We start from the raw sequence: 17110 nt of genomic DNA, 5'->3' as shown, positions 1-17110 counted from the left end.
ACCCCCACGGGAAGAAAGGGGGTGGTGATATTCTACTCGGCCGACACCACACGACATATTCTAGACGTAGTATCAATATAAAACATAGGTTACACCAGATTTTAAGTTAACCCTTTCAAGATTACAACTGTAAAAACCGTATTCAATTTGATGTAGTAAACTGCAAGATATCTGAACAAATATACAGACAGACAGAAAGAAAAATTCTTGTAATATGTATTAAGACTCTCATAAAAATATCTATAATTAGTTTATCTTAAATATTTCTCATGTACAGACATCAGGTGGTTATAATTTAACTATAGGCAAAATTTCAACGTATTTACTGAAAAACATAATATTAGAAAACAATTAAAATATAATCTAATTCACCAACAATAACCAATTATTAAATAAAACGATTAATTCTCTAAGCGGCGCCCTGAGGGCGGATCGAGGGCGGAGGCGTTGTCGTAGAAAACTTAGCCCTCAGGGCGTCCCTTCGTGATTTTAATTATTTTGCACGTATTAATTTCTCAAGGGGAGATCGAGAATTCGGGAAGGTATCTGTTATTTGAATAGGATTAAAGTATTTTGTAAATTATATTGGGCTGGCTGGGCAAGTCAAGTTGGTGATCTAGAGTTTATCTTGGAGTTCTATGTCGCCTTTCATTCTATCATACGCTTTAAAAACTTTCTCCCCACGAAGGCTAAGATGGAACTAGTAAAATATCTCTTTTTACCTATTATTGATTACGGCGATGCTTGCTGCCCAGAGTTAAGTGAAAAGCTCCTGACCAAGTAGCAAAGATTGCAAAATACTTGTATACGTTTTTTTTAGGGGCTGTGCAAATACGACCATATTTCGTCTTAACGATTTCAACTCCAATATTCTCTGTACCCCTTATTCAACCCTTATACACCTTTTTATTTTATATTTGACGACGCGTAGCGTAGCAGTCATAGCACTGTCTATTGCGTTGGCGGTCGCGGGTTAGATTCCCGCTCACGACAGACATTTGTATCGACCATATAGATGTTAGTCGTTGTCTGGGCGTTGTGTGTGTTTTCGGACCTCTGACACAGGAGAAAATCTTACTGGGGGCCGTTGAGTGTGAAGTGTTTATTTAATCTTAATTCTCTCTAAAGGCTCTTCTCTAAAGGCTTTCTCTCAAGGGTCAATTTTTCTATCACTTCAGCCTGTCACAGTCCACTGCTGGACATAGACCTCCACAAGTTCGTACCAAAAATGACGTGAACTCATGTGTTTTGCCCATAGCCACCACGCTGGGTAGGTGGTTTGGTGACCGAAGAGCTGGCTTTGTTGCACCGAAGACACTGCTGCCTCTCTTCGGCCTGTGTATTTCAAAGCCAGCACTTGGATGGTTATCACGCCATCAGTCGGCTTTATAAGTTCCAAGGTGGTAGTGTAACTGTGTTATCCATCATATCTTTCCATACCTTCCGACAATTCGGGTCTTGTGTCAAATTATTTCGCAGTCAATGCCTGTAGACTGTGTAATGAATTACCGGTAAGCATCAGTAACACTGCTACTAGACTTTTTTTTTTAAAAGAAAGGTTAAAAAATTGTACCGAACTAAATTTAGTCAACAGCCCTACTTTACCCTCATTTTTTTTCTCTTCTTTTCATTTTGCGATTATAAAGTCTAAGAATTATCTTGATTGTGATGTTATGAAGTATGTATGTGTATTTGTTCTTATAAGGATATTTATTTTGTTTTGGTGTATGTAATTATGTACTTATGTATGCCACCACATTGGCGCAACGGCCACAGTACTGGTTTGTGGCTATTGCGCTGGTTGTTGCGAGTTCGATGCGGGTTCGATTATTTTATTATTGTTGTATAAACCTACTTTAACGCTGTTTTTTTTATTTGTACGTCTTAAGGTGGACTGCTAGACGAGACTATAAGGCATTAAGTCCGCTTTTTGCGTAACGTGTTATTTTAAGTTGCGTAATTAAGTTTTAAATAAATCTATACTAGTAAATTGAGAGCTGGTTTTTTTTATTCAATTATACTGCGAAAACTACTGAACCGATCGGAATAATACTTACAGCATAAGATGCAGCGTGTTTCGGAGTAGGTAGAATATGATATGTTAGTGATTACCTAAAGTGTAAAAAAAATATGGACTGACAGATGTTGCCAGTAAAAAAATATATTGAAAGTAGTGTACAAGATTTGATGAGAAATTTACAGTTATATACATATGATATTGAATCACAATGATAATTTGATATCTCATTTCTCGTAGAGTAAAATTCACTCCAATTGGCTCTCATTTATAATCTATACTAGTGTTATAAAGCTAAAAAAGTTTGTATACCTATTTGTTTTTTTGAACACGCTAATCTCAGGAACTGAACTGAAAAATCTCAGGATTTTTTTTATATATAGGTATTCTCGAGGAAGGCTTTTTAAATATTTTTGTACGTTTTTACTCAAATTAACGCGGATGAAACCGTAGGGCAAAGCTAGTAATATTATAAATTTTAAATAATGTTAAAGCAGGAGATAATACACACTCATTGTGTCTGCGGGGAGTGTTACTGGCGTTAGGTTTGTGAACGCTAGTTTATATTGTACGTACAATTTACTTGATTTCCTTGTTTAATTACAATTTAATATAGTTCCAATTATGTTCTAATTAATGCTTCGTTTCGTTTGGTATTTATTTAGTATTTACATTGTAATCTAATTGTATGTCTCATTTTCAGTTAAAAAAATATATGTGGTACGTACTGACTGGTTTTCAAAGTATCTATACAAGCAGCATCATTTACAACTTGGGTCTAATTATTAAATAACAAAAAAAAATGAAACATGAATAAAACAATTAAAACGTTACTTTACCAAAGAAAATAATTAAACTTTTTATACATATACTCATATAAACAAAAAATATAAACAACATCGTTACTGATTTAAAAATAAATTGTTAGACCAAAATAAAATAAAAATTAAACATCCAACACTGGTCATACACAATAAATAAAAAAAATCATCGTTGATTTAAAAAAATTCTTCCTTCTAAAAAAATAACCGAACAGATAATATAAAACCCGTAAAGCCGAAATTCGAAATCCGAACGTTAACTCGCGACCGCATCCCATCGGGTCGTTTAAATTCAGAACGCGTCTGCGGTCGTGTTAACCGTCAGCGAGTGTTTCAAAATTAGAACGTGTGCACAGGTTAGGTAAGTGCATTAGTGTCGTGCGGTCGCCAGATACACACATTGATACTTAAAAAAAAATTAACTGTTTATTAGTGTTAGTGTCAAATTAAGAAAAAGGTTTTAAATTTTTATTTCCGTAGATAATAAACTACGACTTTTAATAATTTAATTGTTCTTTTTTCAATAAATAACTTCTGTTAGTGCTCTTTATATATCACTCTAAAGCACTTTTTCTTTTTTAAAAATATTTTTTAATGTTTACTGTTAGAAAAGTAAGGCAAAAAGATATTTATTCAAGTCTGATTTACTTAAAAGTTAAAAATTCATATTCACGTCATTAACTTTTTCTAAAATACAATTACGTACAATAAAAATAGCGATATCAAAACTCCTAAATACCCTAAACGAACCTAACACTAACTGTATAACAATGAAACGCACCTGCAAAATCCCATTTAATTTCACTCAATAATCGAATCTGAATCAGAACGATTCATAATCAATCGATACTACATCGAAACTTTATCGCCCCTAAAAAACCTAAGTAATATAAACTCCCAACTTTCAACAGGAATAAGGACTATGACGTCACAAGCCGGAATACGGTTCAGTTTCGTTTGGCGGAAAAACGGTTCGGAATTCGAACGCTAGTCGTTCGAAATTCGAATATTATCGCAATATGGCTCCGAATGACATGTTAATATGAGTCCGGGAGCCGAAATGTATAATTTTATTGAATTTCTCCGATAAGGTTTTCTTTTATATCCTCACTTTGATTTTACTTTGGTTTGACGATTCTGCCCGTTAGGGAAGTGATTTGATTGTCATTTCGACGATGATAACTACATTTTTTTTACTACCACTTAGTTCGCAACGTTCTTTTTATAACATTAATGTGGCAATAGTCCTAAAGGTAAGCGGCTATCGTAGTAATTTTTGCACTTATGGGTTATATTTGGGTTACCCCATCGCGCCTTGGAGAGCACGTAAAAAGACATGATATTTCTTGTATAAGATTAAGGTGGTAAATAATGGTACGGTTCACCTGATGGTAAGTGGTTGCTGTAGCCTATAGACGTCTACAACACCACAAGCATTGCCGACCCTACCGCCGACCGTCCCCAGGAACTTTCCACCTTACTCACCACTACTTGAGCGTAGTGTTATTTAGCTGTGATCTTCTGTAAGGCTGAGATACTTCCCCAGTCGGCATATTCCAGATTTTGAGTTAGATATATCCTGTTATGCCCTACCTCACTCGTACCTATACGCGCCAGATAATTTTTATACCACTATGGTGGAAAACAAGCGTACGGTTTCCAAAACCAGTGCATTGTTATAACTTCATCACTTCAGCCTAATACAGTACACTGCTGGACATAGGCCTCCACAAATTCGCGCCAAAAATATAGTGAACTCATGTGTTTTGCCCATAGTCACCACGCTGGGCAGGCGGGTTGGTGACCGTTACTGCAATACCATCAATGTAAACACGGAGTACTAATAGTTTTCACGGATGTATCAATTACGCTTTTCTTTTTGTTTATAACATAACGAAGCTTTTTCTAATGAAATTCCCGTTCCTCCCGTTTTCCGATTCCTCTGTTCACAAAGACGCGGGAAAATTAAAATTCTGTAACTAACCCATAACGAAAAATATATGGGATGTCTGGCGCGAACTTGGGGAGGCCTATGTCCAGCAGTGGACTGCGATAGGCTGAAGTAGAAAAATATAATCTATACTAATTGTATAAAGCTGAAAAATTTGTTTGTTTCTTTGTTTGTTTGAACGCGCTAATCACAGGAACTACTGGTCCCATTTTAAAAATTCTATCAGTGTTGATAGCCTATTTATCGTTTAGGAAGGCTATGTGTTATTTTTTCACAGCTAGCGTTTAAGGACGCTATCACATTTTTTACTCGCTCAAGTTTAGGTATTTAAATCGCAACACATTACGCGCACGCACACATTGATACCGCTATCTGCTCGATTTTGTACCGACGTAACTAATCTTGGTACTTGAAAGTATTAATTTTTAATTTTACTGGTATTGATTAGTAAATTGAGTTGTAAGTTTATAGTCGAACTTGGTAACTGTTACTAAGTACCTACTATTCACGGAACCTCTCCCCTACTCTGTTTATGACGATGTCTTAAGGCGTCAGGGTATCTACTACTCGTTCGTCGTACTATACAATAAAATATAATAGATAAATAATACGCTTATTTTTATAATTCAAAATCACATACAATTTTAAGTTATATTATTATAGTTTTAACATTATAATAATATAAATATAACATATTTTACGTAAACAATCTATATAAATAAATAAAATTGGAGTGTCCTTTTGTTATATTAAAATACTGCTTTTTACTAAATGCATACGGATGTATACACGGTCGGTACGGTGTAGTATTTACTTGGCACCGACTTCAATATTATAAAATATTTATTTAATCATTATTTATTTATTTATTTATTTATTTATTTATTTATTTATACTTAATGTACACCGGAATACAGACACATATAAAGAAAGATACAATAGAAGATGTACAAAGGCGATCTTATCGCTAAATAGCGATTTCTTCCAGATAACCTATGGGTACAGGACACGATACAGTAGCAGCGGTTAAGGTGTGCACAAATTAAGGAGTAAAGATCAATTATAAATAGATAAAAACTACGATATGATACACTTACATAATTATTAAAAAAGAAAAAAAAACATATAAATAAGTAAATATTTTCTGATTAACTAAATCAAAACACGAATTACTTTGTACTAAGTAAGTTTATTTTTCACTTTTTATTTTCCTGTTAGAGGTCGGTTTTTTTTTGTTAAAAATTATTTTATTTTACAATTTTTAGTGATGGGTAGATCTAACAAGGATGCTTTTTCTCTTGTGTCGGGGGTCCGGAAACATACACAATACACAAGAACAAACACCCAGATCATGACAAACATCTATATGGCCAATACAAATGTCTGTCCTGCGCGGAGATTGAACCCACTAACGCCAGCGCAACAGCCAGTGCTGTGACCGCTGCGCTAACGCGTCGACATACTATGAGTAAAGTTCGCTATCAGGTGTACGTAATAACAACCGGGACTGACAGCCTAGCGTGTTCTCTGAGGCTACATTGGGAGAACCACAAGGATTAACAACTAGACCGAAAATAAATATTTGTACAAACATAAATATCCACTCCGAGCGGGAATTGAACCCGCGACCGTCAGTGTTTAGGCGCCGCCGACACGGCACATGCACCATTATATCAAAGCGGTCGTCAAACAGCAAAAGGTAACTGCTGTAAATTGTTGAGAAATTCCCTCGAGTGTTTATGGGCTCCATCATCAAACCTGGTCCTGCGACACAGATGACCACACAGCAGGTAATTGTTATAAATCGTTGAAAAGTTCCCTCGATTATCTTTCGCCTCCATCATCAGACTGTAATGGCACTTGTAACTCATATAGGTGCAAAGTTCTCATCGATAGAAACGAATTAAGTTCAAACAGCGAGTAATTGCTATAAATCGTTAAAGAGTTCCCTTGCCTATCTTTTGTCTCCATCATCAGACTGTAATGGCACTTATAACTAATACAGGTGCAAAGTTCTCATCAATAGAAACGAATTAAGTTCAAAAAGCAGGTAATTGCTATAAATTGTTGAAGAGTTCCCTCGACTATCTTTCTTCTCCATCATCAAATCGACTCCAGACCTTTATTAAATAGTAGTGCTTTATAGTACTTAATGAAAACATGATTAAATTTACTAGTCACACGTACGATTTTTGAAAGTTTCCCTCGATTTCTCTGGGATCCCATCATCAGATCCTAGTTTCCTTATCATAGTACCAAACTAAGGATATCTCCTTTCCAACAAAAAAAGAATCATCAAAATCGGTTCATAAACGAAAAAGTTATCTCCGAACATACATTAAAAAAAAAAAAAAAATATATATATATATATATATACATACGGTCGAATTGAGTAACCTCCTCCTTTTTTGAAGTCGGTTGAAAAGAAGACAAATTCCGAAGATTACTTATTATTATTGATTATTATATATAAACCACATGCATAGCAAAGACAATCGATTGTGAAGTATCAATTTCGTCCAAGCACAGTACACACAAGGAACTCATTTTTTACGTAATTATTACTTGCGCTGAAGCGATACAGCCGTGCTTCCACGAGCGCGTTTCAAGGACTACCTATTTTAAATTATTTGAATTTAGTAGATGCTGGCTTTGAAAGGACATGTACCTAAGTTTGTCATTTTTTAGTAATGTCGTACTGATTTAAAACGGTGCGGAGTTTGTTGCTGATTCTTCTTAGCTGAAATTACATTTCCAATCGGCGTTAACTTTACTTTTGATTATGAACATATCAAAGAATTACGCCGCGTTGGCGCAACGGTTACAGCGATGGATTGTACCTGTTGCGCTGGCGGTTGCGCGTTCGATCCCTGCACATGACAAACATTTGTATTGGCCATACAGGCGTTTGCCGCGGTCTGGGTGTTTTTGCAGTCCTTGTGGGTCTCGTACCTCGGAGAGCACGTTATGCCGTCGGTCCCGGTTGTTATCATGTACACCAGATAGCGATCGTTACTCATAGTAGGGAATATATCCGCCAACCCGCATTGGATGATGATGGACCCGCAGCGTGGTGGATTAAGCTTTGATACTTCTCCTACATGGGGAAAGAGGTCTATGCCCAGTAGTGGGATATTACAGGCTGAAACGATATCAAAAAATTATATAACTAAAATAACGAATTAAAAAAAATCATCCATTATTAATTCAGTCATATGTTTAGCCAGCGCTTCTAAGTCCTTAAAATGTGGGCTTGAACTGAACTAAATTAGCCTGTAACATTATATGATTAAGCAAACGACTTTTCAAATCACGCTCGACTATAGATGAGCGGATATGTTCCCTACTATGTGTAACAATCGCTCTCAGGTACCTATGATAGGAACCGGTACCGACGGCTTAACGTGCTCTCCGAGGCACGGTGGGAAGACCCACAAGGACAAAAATGTTTGGATTTTCGGGAAAGTAATATTTGTACAAATTCAAATATCCATCCCGAGCGGGAATCAAACCCGCAAATGGTCGGTGTTTTGGCGACTCGCAGCACTACACAAGAGCGTTTATCTACATAATTTCAATTAATTACTTGAATAAGTATCATTTGCGCGTGAATCAAGTCATAAGAGAGCGCATGGCTAAATTTTCCTTAATTATCTTATTAAATGACTTAAAAAAGATTTTATTTATAAACTTACTGACGCGTTAGCGCAGCGGTAATAGCACTGGCTGGGCAAGTCAAGTTGGTAGTCTAGAGTTTATCTTGAAGTTCTATGTCTCCTTTCATTTAAAAAATTTCTCCCCACGAAGGCTAAGATGGAACTAGTAAAATATCTCTTTTTACCTATTATTGATTACGGCGATGCATGCTGCCCAGAGTTAAGCGAAAAGCTCCTGACCAAGTTGCAAAGATTGCAAAATACTTGAATACGTTTCATTTAGGGGCTGTGCAAATACGACCATAGAAGTATGGTTATCTTACCGATTCCAACTCCAATCTTCTCTGTACCCTTTATTCAACCCTTATACACCTTTTTATTTTATATTTGACGACGCGTCGGCGCAGCAGTCATTGCACTGTCTGTTGCGCTGGCGATCGCAGGTTCGATTCCTGCTCACGACAGACGTATGTATTGACCATATAGATGTAAGTCGTGGTCTGGGCGTTGTGTTTGTATATCGTATGTTACCGGACCCCCAACGTTTATTTATTCTTTATAAAGTAGCTGACCCCGCATACGTTGTTTTGCGATATATCTTATTAACCCCATTAATCCCCCAACACCTTATAACTTAGAGGTTTGAAAATTAGATGTTGGCTGATTCTCAGACCTACCCGATATGCACACGAATTTTATAAAAATCGTTCCAGCTGTTTCGGAGGAGTATCGTAACTAACATTGCGACACGAGAATTTTCTATAATATAAGAAATTAGCTGACCCGACAGACATTGTCCAGTCTTGCTAAATGTCGAACGCCTAAACGGAACGGTTTAGTCAAACCGTCTAATAAGATTTTTAAATATTTTTTATGTTTTTTGAAATTTTCCGCTTTTCCGCACAATTTTCTGAATGATGATCTGATGAGAATGGAAACGACACGATGGATAGATTAGTTCAGTAGATATTATAACCGTCGTTAAATTATGAAGATGTAAGAAATAAGTATGTAAAAATACAAAACGGACGCTCGACTGGTCTTATAAACCTATGACAAGGTAGATCTTACATAGGTACCTTATATTTGCGACTGTCCTTGTTGGAGGCTCTCGAGGCCTGTGGGTTATCATCGTGAAGCAGTCAGTCCCGTTTGTCATCATATACACCTGATAGCGATCGTTACTTATAGTAGAGAATATATCCGTTAATTTGCGGTGGGGATGCGTGGTGGATTAAGCTTTTATCCTTCTCTTACATAGAAGAGGGCGATGCCCAGCACTGGGATGTTACTGCCTGAATCGTGTTAGTTTGTAACTTAATTTTACCTATAACAAGTCAACGCATTGATGCTATGATAATTTTTTTGTTTTATATAAACATATAGATTTTTGTCGTGATCTGAGCGTATGTGTACTGTTGAGTGTTTCTGGAATTATCGTCAAACTGTAGGCATTAGGCAACTCGTAATCAACAGGCGTTCCGTTCGTCTGACGGTAAGCGGTAACCTTAGCCTTTGGTTTCTCACTCATACAGATACTCAGACCACCCCCAGGAGCTTTCCACCTTAATCACAATCCATACAAAAGCATCGCTATTGGAGGGTAGTATTAGTTAGCCGTGATCTTCTGTAAGGCTTGTAATTCACAGCCGGATTCATACATAGGTACACATACACAGATTTGCGTAAAATATTTTCTATAACAATGGCGGTAAAGAATAATACCGTCCGCCCAGTTCATTACATAATTATTAAATAAATAAACAATAATACATAACATAACATTAAACGTTTATAAAAATATAATAAAACCAATAACAATTTTCTCTGAAACATCTTAATTCACTAACAGCTACAACATGGCGTCCGGACTTTTTCAATAAAATTGTAACATCTGGCGGGACACTTAAGCTCGGGGGAGGGAGGGGGATAGACATATATAGAAGGCGATAAGAGTGAAAGAGAGGCTAGATGTCGAAATTAATATGTCTTTTTCTTAGCATTTTCGTCGGACGCGAGTCGCTTTATTATTTTATTATTGATGTCAGGATATATCTCCATTATATGTTTGTTGGTGTGAAAGAGTTATTGCTGTGTTGTAATAACTTTCACAATAAACTCTAAAAGCTAACACATACATGCCTTCATATTTGTGTTAATTTATCAGCTTTTATTGGTTAATACAAACCAGTTTTTAAATTGGGAATTTTTTTTTTTCAAGTAAAACATAAAGAAGTAAAGACGCACGCTTGACTGGTGAGTAAGCTGATGAATGTGTGACGAAAATGTTACGAAAAGTGTGATCGGGCGAGGCGAACGGAAGTTGAGAGGGAGATATAAATTAGTGAAGATAGAAAGAGAGAGATTACGTGTCGTAAGTTTTACTTCAGTCGTGTGATCTAAAAGCACACTTGTTTTTTTATTTTACTACTATAATGATTTTATTTTACTACTAAAATGATTTTAATGATTAATAAAACTGGGTGCGTAGATATCTGGACAAAACCAGGAGCTAGAGCTAGATTTACAATTGATTGATTTTATCTATTAAAAGTTATCGTAATTTGAAACGCGAACTTTGAGTTAAGGGGGGGGGTGACGTTTGATATATAGTTATTTGTCAGCGATAAATATTTATTTTATACATAATGTAAATATATTAAACTAAAAAAATAATCAAAATAAAAATCAAAAACAACTTTATTCAAATAGGCTACAAGAGCACTTTCAGATCGTATTTTACAAATTAAAACTTTAAAAATATTTTTTTTTTTGTAAAAGCAAACCACATACCATCGATTCGGAATGTAGATTCTGCAGAGAGGAATCGGCAAGAAACTCTGCAGTTACTCTTTTGAAAATAATATATAAACTGTGTTTTAGTACAAAATTAGTAATATCTTGAATGAAATACAGCGTCACTAAGTCCACACATCTTTATCAACTATGTAATCTTGCACTGAATAATACGCTTTATCTATTAATTTTTTTAAATAAAAACTTCAAATTTATGTTGGGACAATTTCAAAATTTTTTGTGGAATTTTATTATACATGCGAGTACCATAACCCAGAAAGAAGACGTTTACTTTGCGCAGTCGGAAACTTGGAATTACAATTTTGTTATTCCTTCTCCTTTTTACACTGCGATTACTACATTTTTTTTTCAAAAAAATGAATATTCTGGTGAATATACATCACTATCATCATTTCAGCCTAATACAGTCCACTGCTGGATATAGGTCTCCACAAGTTGGCGCCAAAAATGGCTTGAGTTCAGGTGTCTTGCTCACCTCCCTCCCACCCTCACCACGCTGGGCAGGTGGGCTGGTGACCGCAGGGCTGGCTTTGTCGCACCGAGGACGCTGCTGCCCGTCTTCTGCCTGTGTATTTCAAAGCCAGCCAGTTAGATGGTTATCCCGCCATCGGTCGGCTTTTTAAGTTCCAAGGTGGTAGTGGAACTGTATTATCCCTTAGTCGCTTCTTACGACACCCAAGAGAGAGCGTGGCTATATTCTTAATGCCGCAACAACACAGCAGATCACACAGCCCTGACCTAAGTTCTAAAGATATTTAAATACTCAACTACGGGTCGACGATCTTTATTTAAAAATCTAGAATACATGTTTACGTATATTAAAAATTAGGTTATCTGGCGAAATATCTTCCGCCATTTCCTTTCGTTAATATATCCATTTATTTGTAGCTTTATTTCATACAAGTTTTGTCCTGACAATGGTGCACAGAAGAAAAAATATCCCAGTCAGTGCCACCTTTTTAAACTAATGTGCGTACATACTCGTATATTCTGGCAATTTATTTTTATTTACAATACAACTAGGTCTGCAAACAAGTGTACGGCTCACCTTGATGGTAAGCGATTACCGTAGCTTATAGACGTCTGTAACACCAGAGGCATCGCAAGCGTGTTGCCAACTCTATCCCCAATTCCTCCCAGGAGCTCTGCTCACCTTACTCACCAACAGGAACACATAACTGCTTGAAAACAGTATTATTTAGCTGTAATCTTCTGTAAGGTCGTTGTACTACCCCAGTCGGGCTGCTCCAGGAATATTTTGAACAGGAAATTTCTTGCTGTGCCCTACCTCAGTTAAGATAGTTTATATAGAAGTTAAATATAGCTGTCTACTCGCTGGTTAATTAAGCTCTTACGCGTAACATATATAGAATTTGTTTCAGCGCTTGATGATTTTTGGATGTAGTCGTATAACTATCCACAACGGCTCCACTTTGTCTGAGATATTTCTATTTGCAAATTGTAAATTCTAAAGTTGTTTGTTGATTTATCAGAGACCTTTGAAATGAGTCCAAAGGCGTTAAAGAGGCTATTGGTAAACGTCTTATGGAAAGAAAGTTTAAAATGTTATAAAAAAGTGTGTGTGTCAGCTCCGATGCGTGACAGGAGTTTTCTACTTAAGAATAATTACCGTAATACTTAAAAATATATATTTAACTTTCTCTTTCTAGCACGACGTTAAAACGTCACCTTACGGCAGTTTTCAATAATCTAATATATAAAATCCTCGTGTCGCGGTGTTTGTAGTTAAACTCCTCCGAAACGGCTTGACCGATTCTCATGAAATTTTGTGTGCATATTGAGTAGGTCTGAGAATCGAACAGCGTCTATTTTACACCCCCCCTACATGTCAAGGGTAGTCCACCCCTAATTTTTTTTAAAATTTTTTGATAAATTATATGTTTTTTATATTATTATGATTTGGCGTTAAAAAATACATACAACCCTAACTTTTCACCCTTCTACCACCAACCCCTATTTTTAAATAGCGTTTAGCGGCAAGACAACGTTTGCCGAGTCAGCTAGGCTATCTATATTTGCTTTTACCTACTAGCGATAGTTTTAACATAATTTGTATGGAGCTCACGTTAAAATTCTATCTCTAAAAAGTAGAGTCAGATATATATAGAGTATTGAAACTGGCTATTAACCATCAGCCAGTCAGTGTTTCACACGTTTGCACTTTCGCATTTATTTCATATACACACAGGACTTATTTCGTTTTTTAAGAAGTAAACTCTAATGTACAAGAATAAAAAACAGACAAAAAAAACAGACAAAAAAAAACACAAAAAAACAGATATGTAAAGAAACACCATCAGCGTCGGACCACGTCCTAGTTTTACTAGACAGTCACAGGACTTTCGATGTCTTAAGTGACAAAGCGTCTGTAGGACTAGCATAATAATGCAAAATGTTTTATTTTGTTTTCGTGTGTTTACGCGAATTTCACTCATTATAATGAAACGACTTTTTCGGATAATTGTCCTAAACGTCGGGCATTAAAAAAATTAATAAACCGTGATAAAATTCGAAAAAGTTGCTTCATCATGATGTTTAAACAAAAAGCATGGACAAATTAGAGTCTGTGGACCACATGATCCACAGATACTTATATCTGATGTACCTACTTATAACTTAATTATATTGGTAGGACACAGCAGGAATATTCTGCTCAAAATATGGAGCAGCCCGACCGGGGTAGTACCTCGACCTTAAAGAAGACCACAGCTAAATAATTCTGTTTTCAAGCAGTATTGTCTTGTGTTGGTGAGTAAGATGACCAGAGCTCCTGGGGGGGATTGGGTATAGGGTCGGCAACGCGCTTGCGATGCTTCTGGTGTTGCAAGTGTCTATAGGCTACGGTAATCGCTTACCATCAGGTGAGCCGTACGCTTGTTTGCCGAACTAGTGATATAAAAAAAAAAATATGAAGCAGGGGAGGAACTGTGAAATATAATTTTTTTTATCAAAATTATATTAATTGTAAGTAAATTAATAATAGTTAAAGTTAAGCTTCCATCGATTCGAAATGTACATTCCGCAGAGAAGAATCGGCAAAAAACTCCGCAGTTTCTGTAGTAAAAGCCCTCACTTATATTATAAATTTAGTAGATAATGTTTCAGATGAAGTACAGAATGACTAAGCCCACACATCTTTATCATTAACTAGCATCCAGCCCCGGTTTTGCACGGATATTTAACAAAAATTTCAAAATATTTTTTTTCTGTAATTTGTTTGAAAATATAATATAGCCTATGTCACCCACACCCGCGGATATTGTAGCTTCCCAAAAGTGAAAGAATTTTTCAAATTGGTTCAGTAGTTTCGAAGCCTATTCAATGCAAACAAACAATCAAATCTTACCTCTTTATAATATTAGTATAGATATAATCTTGAACCAAATACACCTATCTGTAGGTATCGATGTTCGGATAAGGGTTTAGGTTTTAGGGTAGCGATGGGAAACCAATCGTACGCGTGCTAAAGACAGTGCGTGACAAATTCATTTGCTACCGTCATTTGTTACCATAGACGTGGAAACTATTGCTTCTAACGGCAAATAATTTTGTTCTCAAACAGAAAAAATCTTGTAAAAATATAAGATTAATATATGCGAATAGAAATATGTCATAAATATAGTAGAATTCGACGGTAAAAAAGAATAATGAAACAAATAAAACTGTCAGATGTCACCTGTCAAGGTTTCTGTCAAGGCGTCAAGATTTTACTACGCGTGGTCGGGAAGAAACTTGGCAGTTCTGTTTTCAAAATTAAATAGAGACTGTTATCTCTACTGCACCGACCAATTAATCTCCTTCGTGTGTTCTCCACTCTACGTGACATTGGCGGAATCAACCGTGCTACTTTGGCACAACTGAAAGCCACTAAACCAATCAATCAATCAATCAACTTGGCAGTTAAAATTTTATCACTCTTCTCATATTTTAATTAATTCCTTTTGTTAATTAATTGATATCTTGAACACACACACATGATTATATGTTACTATGTTAAGAAACTTAATTCTTGTTTCATAAGTAACAGCCGACTGATAGACCAATTGTTAGTAGTAGGTATACCTCAATAAACTTTGGCTATCAAACAATTTTAATACCTACATACTTTGAATTTGTTTATTGATGTGACATATTGGGATTTATTATGATTGAGATTCGGACCATCTCCGCGTGGAATTCAAGAAAAAGCTATTGTCCAGTTCGCAGAGTTATAAAATAAATAAATTTCTGAAATAAAAGTAGCCTAAGTAACTCTTATTATATTAGCTACCTGCCAGTGAAAATCCCGTCAAAATCGGTCCACCCGTTTCAGAGATTAGCCGGAACAAACAGACAGACAGATGGACAGACAAAAAGTGTCAAAAAATGTTATTTTGTTATATGTATTATGTACCGTGTATACATCCATATGCATTGAGTAAAAAGCGGCTATTTTAATATTACAAACAGACACTCCAATTTTATTTATTTGTACAGATTAATTAAAACATTATAAAGTACATACCATTAACATTTTTAGTCGGATCACGTTCCTCGCCCAGTATCGCACTAACACTAAATTTCAGCAAGGGTTTTTTTTGTTCATTATTAAACTCTTCACAACTCCTAACCATATCGTCTGTACTATACTTCTCCTTCTCCCCTTCATCGCCAGAATTCTCCTGGTAGCCAGAACTCTCTTGGTAACTGTGTAAGTTGAACCTTTTCTCTAACTCTTCCAATCTCCGAATGCCAGATTTCTTGCAAGCGAATGGCGGACAATCGAAAGAACCGCAATGACAGCGTCGGGCTAGATTTGGTATGTTCAAAACTTCCTTATCGCATCTATCGTCATTCCTCTGATAAATATCATGATTGTAGAACGCAGCATCGTTTTTCGCATTAAAATCATCATCTCTACTTTTCGAATCTTCATCATCTAACTTCTCGATCTCATCTGTACGGTTCTCGTCATCCTGCTCAGCTGTTTTAGCTTCATCACCGTCTGGAGTATTCTCTCTGGAGACGCTCTGTCTCTGCATGTAAGTCTCCAATTGTTGATTTATGAATTGATTGTGAAAATTGACGGTTTTCTGTTGATGCAGAATATTGTCGACGAGAAATGGTGATGTCATATTAAACGTGTTTACATTAACTTTGTTGTAACAGAGATTTTGAATTGTTTTCAACATAATGTTGTGGTTGGCTACGAAAGGGTTCAACTTGATTCCATTTTTAAGGTCCGTTGGGTACATAACTTGACTTTTTATTATTCTAGCATTCTTTAATTCTACGCGAGTATCCTTAACGTAATATTATCGTTAGTTTGTCGGTAAAGAGACGTGCGTTTTACTCCACGTTCGGACGTCAACTGACGTTGGGGTGTGTTCGCAAAAGGGGCGGGATTTAGGGTGGTTTTTAGCGGTGCTTTTGTGTTCGTACGTCCATATTATCTTGACCTCTCCCCGCGCTAGTTACGGACAAAACAAAACGTTGTAAAAGAGAGATGGGTTGTAATGTCTTAGGTCTGATATAGTGGTCACTTGGTTTTGCTAGCAAGTTTTATTTTGCCGTTGGTTCTAATGCAATTTGGTCTTAATGGGTATGTAATAGGGTCGTTTATTTTCTTGTCGGGTGTTTCTTTTACGTTGTTAAGATGTATGCACCGCTATGTCTGTATGTAAGTTTTATTCATGGGTTAAATATAGAAGGGAGTATGTTGAAAGTTAAATGGCGTCCTTTGTACCGCATATGCGATGTTATTGCTGTTTTATTTGATGATACGATTTAATTATTATATTTATAAATTTTATATTTATCTATCGTTTTAATGAAATAATTTATTGAT

At 36.0% G+C, this 17110-nt stretch overlaps 1 protein-coding gene across 1 annotated transcript in view; it reads right to left on the bottom strand.

The window, feature by feature from the left end:
• LOC123668209 (homeobox protein DBX1) overlaps nt 1-16517 on the bottom strand; it is a 43139-nt gene extending 26622 nt beyond the window's left edge. The window contains exon 1 of the mRNA XM_045601998.1: nt 15788-16517. Within this exon, the coding sequence (XP_045457954.1) occupies nt 15788-16517 (730 nt within the window). The remainder of the gene's footprint in view (nt 1-15787) is intronic.
• Between the last annotated feature and the right edge of the window lie 593 nt (nt 16518-17110).

This window comes from Melitaea cinxia, chromosome 30, assembly GCF_905220565.1.
Source record: "Melitaea cinxia chromosome 30, ilMelCinx1.1, whole genome shotgun sequence".
NCBI classification, from domain to species: domain Eukaryota; kingdom Metazoa; phylum Arthropoda; class Insecta; order Lepidoptera; family Nymphalidae; genus Melitaea; species Melitaea cinxia.
This window is presented reverse-complemented; position numbering and strand designations above follow the sequence as displayed.